At 42.5% G+C, this 6147-nt stretch overlaps 2 protein-coding genes across 2 annotated transcripts; both read left to right on the forward strand.

The window, feature by feature from the left end:
* Positions 1-105: 105 nt before the first annotated feature.
* LOC108108925 (selenocysteine-specific elongation factor) lies at positions 106-1848 on the forward strand. The gene is made up of 2 exons (XM_017217177.2): positions 106-465; positions 520-1848. The coding sequence occupies exons 1-2, from the start codon at positions 207-209 to the stop codon at positions 1797-1799; spliced, it is 1539 nt and encodes a 512-aa protein (XP_017072666.1). The 5' UTR covers positions 106-206; the 3' UTR covers positions 1800-1848.
* A 134-nt stretch (positions 1849-1982) lies between these two features.
* On the forward strand, positions 1983-3074 carry LOC108108914 (TM2 domain-containing protein CG10795). The gene is made up of 2 exons (XM_017217164.2): positions 1983-2428; positions 2486-3074. The coding sequence occupies exons 1-2, from the start codon at positions 2163-2165 to the stop codon at positions 2760-2762; spliced, it is 543 nt and encodes a 180-aa protein (XP_017072653.1). The 5' UTR covers positions 1983-2162; the 3' UTR covers positions 2763-3074.
* Positions 3075-6147: the final 3073 nt, after the last annotated feature.

Genomic DNA, 6147 nt, shown 5'->3' on the forward strand with positions numbered 1-6147 from the left:
TAAACTGATAACAAGTTTTAGAACACTTGTGATCGTACCTAACATAGCTATCGAAAAATAACAGCACTGTACATTTTAAAAGTGTTCTCCTGTTAATTAACTCTACTGTTATTGATTTTCATACTATCGAAAATCTACCATCTCAATTTAGTTTTTCAAGCGGTCTCCTGATTTTTTTAATGATTTTATATTAGACTGAGCAAAAAATGCCCATTAACTTTAATATTGGCCTACTCGGTCATGTGGACAGCGGAAAGACCACTTTGGCCAAGGCCTTAAGCTCAATTTCCAGTACAGCCGCCTTCGACAAGAATCCACAATCCGTAGAGCGAGGAATTACCTTGGATTTGGGATTCAGTGCCGTTTTGTTAGAGGCTCCTTCCAGTTTGCCACAAGGACAACAGCTCCAGTTTACTTTTGTCGACTGTCCGGGCCATGCAAGTCTTATTCGTACTATTATAGGAGGTGCTCCTATGATTTACTTACCTCAACAAGATTACTAATCATTTACAATTGCAGGTGCTCAGATCATCGATCTAATGCTTCTCGTGGTGGACGCACAGAAAGGCATTCAAACCCAGACAGCGGAGTGTCTAATAATTGGAGAGCTCCTGCAGAAAAAACTTATTGTTGTGATCAACAAAATAGATGTTTATCCAGAGAATCAGAGAGATGAAAAGATAGAAAAGCTTAAATCGCGCCTTACGAAGACATTGGAAGCTACTAGTTTCGGTGGTCGAGTGCCAATGTATGCTGTTTCTGCTCTCGAAGGAACCCATATCACAGAGTTAAGAAATAGACTGAGAGATGCCTTTTTTCAGCCTCAAAGAAACGTAACCGATCCGCTGCTCATGTACGTTGATCACTGTTTCCCAATAAAAGGACAGGGAACCGTCTGCACAGGAACTCTGCTCCAGGGAAAGGTTCAGGTGAACGATGTTATAGAGCTTCCAGCTCTGGGAGAGCAAAGGAAAGTCAAATCCATGCAGATGTTCCGCCAGAACGTGATCACCGCCTCCATGGGGGATAGAATTGGACTTTGTGTCACACAGTTTAATGCCAAACAGCTGGAACGTGGTGTCATCGCCCAGCCGGGTTACCTAAAACCCACCTACGCTGTGTGCCTGCAACTCAAACCAATTCGCTATTATAAACAGACCATAAAATCACAGAGCAAGCTGCACATCTCAGTGGGACATGACACAGTGATGGCCAATGTCACCTTGTTTCGGGATACGAACCACCAAACTCAAGGCTTTCAACTAGACAAGGAGTACGATTACCTGGAGGAAATTCTGCCTGCGGATGTTCAATGCACTGATACGATCTATGCCCTTTTGCAGTTTGAAACCCCTGTTCTGACACCTCCAAATTCGACTTTGATTGCGTCTAAACTGGATATGGATGTTCATAGTAGCAGCTGTCGTTTGGCCTTTTGGGGACACATTGCCTGGCAAACTCAGTGTGCAAATTTCATCCAAGACGAGCTACCAAAATTTGGCATCTTCAAGCGGAAACAGAAAGTGGGAAACATTCAGCGAGTGGTTAATGCCAATGAAGTGATAGTTCAAAATCTTTTTAAGAAGGAGGCAAAACGTGATCAGTACGTAGGCAAGTTAGTGGAGCTTTCGTCCGGAGAAAAGGGTTGCATAGATCGTACTTTTGGTCAGACATCAAAAGTAGCAATAACTTTTAAGGAAGCTCTTTCGCCCGAAACAATTGCCAATATTAAGCATGTTCAGGTTTTACTTAACTGTAAGAAGTATATATTTAATAAACAGGCGGGCCTGTTTCAATGACAAAATAATGATCAAACATTTCGTTAAGTTTTTATTTTATCGGCACTTAAATATACCGCCATCGATATTTAGTCCATTGTTAATTAACAGTGCACTGTTAGTCTGTTCTTAACACTCGCAGTATATTTTTAGAACGCCAAGTCGCAGTATTTTTTTGGTACGATGCAGTGCGGCAAATTTGCCCGTTTCCAGTGCGGTCACACTGCCCTAGAGCCCCAAACAACAACAATTTTAGAACCTGGCCTGCCTGCAATAAACAAAACATCGAATTGAAAACGAATACGAATACTTCCCGTGTCAAATAGTCACCGCCAAAACAGCACCACCACCTAGCAAACCGAAGAGGCCAAAACCAAACCACTCATGTTCCCAGTGCACCCGTTCTTGCTGCTGCTCCTCCTCTTCGCCAAGGGAACCCACCAGATAAATGTCGACTGCAACGAGCTGCAAATGATGGGCCAGTTTATGTGCCCAGATCCGGCAAGGGGTCAGATCGATCCGCGGACGCAGCAATTGGCCGGATGTACCAAAGAGGGCCATGCCCGAGTCTGGTGCATTGCCGCCCATGAGATCAATTGTACGGAGACGGGCAACTCCACCTTCACCCGGGAAGTGCCCTGCAAGTGGACGTGGGTATTGTTGTGTGACCTTTTTTCCTAATTCGCTAACGAATATTATATACACAGAAATGGCTACCACCTGGACACTACTTTGCTACTCTCCGTTTTCCTGGGCATGTTCGGGGTGGATAGGTTCTACTTAGGCTACCCGGGCATTGGGCTACTCAAGTTCTGTACCCTTGGCGGCATGTTCCTGGGCCAGCTCATTGACATAGTGCTAATTGCCCTACAAGTTGTGGGTCCGGCGGATGGTTCCGCTTATGTGATACCCTATTACGGAGCCGGAATCCATATCGTTCGTAGCGACAACACCACCTACAGGCTGCCCAGGGACGACTGGTGATGGTTAAGGCGACACAGCGCCTGGTGTACAGTAGATCACGTTAAGTCCTTGTTATACCTTAAGTACGGCTTATGACACTAGCGATAAGCAACGACTGCGGATCCGATCTGATCCATGATCGAGACTCTGATTAGTGCATTACGTACCCTAGTTAATAAGTGTAAAGATTGTTGCCACCCCTCCTTTGCGTAGCCTAAGTTGCATTGTTTAGTCTTAGTTACCAATGTACATGGTCCCTCATACAACTCTACATCTGTGTAATTGTATAGGCCGCATAGACAAATTGTTTGCCAATATAACTAACGATTTTAATCAGCTTGTGGGATTTTCCTTGCCTCTGAAAGCCGTCTGGCGAACAATCGCACTTCTTGGCAGTATAATTGGCCCACTTGTACTTTGATCTCTCGAACATTTTCGGCGTGACAGAGATTGGTCAACAAAAGAACAAAGAAACCACATCGCCGGCGACATCCCGCTTTGTTGACGTTGACTCACCGGCGAAACGCCCAGACGCCAGAGCAAATCAACGGAGAACGCACAAAACCGCGCAATCGGATGGGGAGACATCGGACAAGGGGCGGAGGATCGGTTCAGTTCGGAAAACATTTGCACTACTGGCCCTTTCATCTGATTGGCATTTCCGAAATTATCAGCGGCGACGCATCAGCCGGCGAGTTGTTCGATTTTAATTGCATGGCTGGGGTCGCCTGTAATTCGATGCGTTTTAATTAGGCTCTTAATTAAGATCAAGTTTAGTTTTTATCTTGAAAAGGGTGAGTGTCGCGAATAGCATGCAAATGTGATCAGACTCTGGTAGTGATCCAATTACTTTGCAAATTTTGGTGTAGGTCTTTGTTATTCAAAATCACCAACCTGTAACCTTAAAAGTTCTAAGTTTTAAAGCCATTACCATCATTTAGCATTTTTAAACAAATTTTCCTCAATATCTGCACATTTTTTAAACTGCATATAAAATTAAGATTAAAATCAAAATAATAACAATTTAAATAATAATAATCATTAACTTATATATATTTTTAAAATGTATGTTTAAACCCTTACTAGCCAGACAAGGTCAGTGCTTCTGTAACTGCGTGCGAACAGTTTAAGAGCCACTAATATGCTGTCAAACTGTATAGATATTGGGTATTGTTATTGTTGGCCTAGGCAACGGTAAGTAATACTACACAATCGCCACGCCCCTTCCACTCCCCTTTGAATTGGCAATGCACTGACCCCGGCCACGCCCACCGCCCTCTTTATTGTTATATAGACAAGTGGACATGTGGAGAAGAGCTTTTCAATTAGCCCGGCCAGAATGACAATGTGTTGTTGATACTCGTATGTCGCAGTGGATCCACTGGATACACCTAATTACAGTGTGAGTGTCGTGCCGCCTGTGTAAACATCAAGGGGAGGGGCTACACACTGAAACAAATAAATTCATCAAAAATCTGAAATGCTGAAGATTATAAAGAAGAAGATGAATGAACCTTTTATAAAGTGACAGATTAAGGTAATAAAGTAAGTGTTAGACAGAGGAAGATATATATTAGTTTTAAAAAGAAGTTAGGCAAAGTATATTCCAGTATTGGAATAACTCAATTTTTAAAGAAATTTTAAATATTTAATTTTTTCCGTGCATCAGTTTGCCTTCTGCCTTTTGCTCCTGGCAACCTTTCTTCGAACGCCGTGGACCCGATATTCATATCGCCTTCCATGGGGCAAATGAACTCTGCCCCATTAGGGAAATTTGAGCAGCTTGTTTGTAAGCAGGCTGTTGGTTCTTATTGTGCGCGTGGTAGCCTCATGGAAAATGCCCAGATCGCCCAGATCCCCCATAGATTGTTTACTCGCTGACTGGCCGTAAACTATTTCACAACTCCGGCCGAGCCTAGCTTATTGGAATTGGGATTATCCTCACCTGACTCGCCTCCAGAAATAGCCACTACAATAGCGACCGAGTCACATATTGGCCAATTGCAAATATTTGCTAGTATCAAAATAGCATCGATTCGAAGCGCAAACTGCTCCGTATTGTATATATAGCCAATATATGTGGACTATGGGATAAACGGGCAAATAAGGGGTGGGCCTGGAGTGGAGACGCTCGACGGGTTTCCTATTTGCTTAGAGCTTAGAAGTTCAACGCTTAATTACGCTCAAGTGGCGTGGAAAATTGTGGGGCGGGATTCTCAGATTTCCACCACCGCCCACTCGACCCGATGACGTTTATGCCAAATTGCTTTGCACTTTGTTTGCAAGAGAGGAGAACGTATGTATACCTATGCAAATAGCAAACGGCATTTAATGAAACGCAATTATTTAATTTTACAGACTGCGTCACGGTTCCCACCTGGCTGCATATTGCACCGCTCGCCTCATAAATAATGACTGGGCAACCTCAGTGACAAAATCCACGGCCTGGGAAACTCCAACTCCAACTCCAACTCTGACTCCAAAGCTTAAACCGAAACCAAAGCATAATCCAAAGCCGAGTTTCGTTCGTGATAACTGCAATTTTCCAGCCACAACTACAGATACAATGAGTGCATAAATCATCTCCAGCTCAGCTGCAACTCCGTGGCATTTTCCTAGCGTGCCGCGGCAGCTTTTCCAAAAAAACAAAAAATAGAAAAAAAACCAGCGCATAAATGTCAAATGCCTGGCAGTTTGATTTGGCCGCGGGTTAAGTGTGAATTATCCCAGGGCCTCGGATCTCTCAGCACCATTTGTATGCTGTCTCATCTGCAGAATGCATTTAAGAGCTTTAAGTGCTATTATCGCATTCGAGACAAATGCCATAAGACACATTTCGGATTGCGAATGCAGCTTGCAGTCACGGCAGCTTTGGGGATTATAATGAATGGATTCATTCATGGTGGGAAAGAAATTGCTTCCGATTTGTAGTAAAATTGCAAAAAAAGAAGCCCATCCTAGTATATTCTTTGGCTCTTCTTTATTTATTGATGGATTTTATCCTCAGCTTGTTAGTCATTATGATTAATAATCATTAAGGAATACATTCTCCTTTAGCAATTCTTAAAGAGACACTCTTAAGCCAAGAGATCTTGAGAATTTAATATTACATGAGTAAAAGTCAAAATTACTTGAATAAATTTATAATCTTTAGAAATTAAGTACACATGCGGTTATCAAATATAAATTTAATTACTTACGAACGGAATTTTTCCTATCATTATACTTAATTCATTGCGGAAATACACAGCTTACCACTTTCGGTGCTGATTACTAAAAATGATTCATTGCTATTGGTTCGGATTGTGAAATTACTTTAAAAACTACTTGCCAATTATGACACACTTAGATTTTCTGTCACCAGTAGTATTAACATTTCCCCCATAGGTGTTAATTTCACCTGACT

This window comes from Drosophila eugracilis, unplaced genomic scaffold, assembly GCF_018153835.1.
Source record: "Drosophila eugracilis isolate 14026-0451.02 unplaced genomic scaffold, ASM1815383v1 contig_1765, whole genome shotgun sequence".
Lineage (NCBI taxonomy): Eukaryota > Metazoa > Arthropoda > Insecta > Diptera > Drosophilidae > Drosophila > Drosophila eugracilis.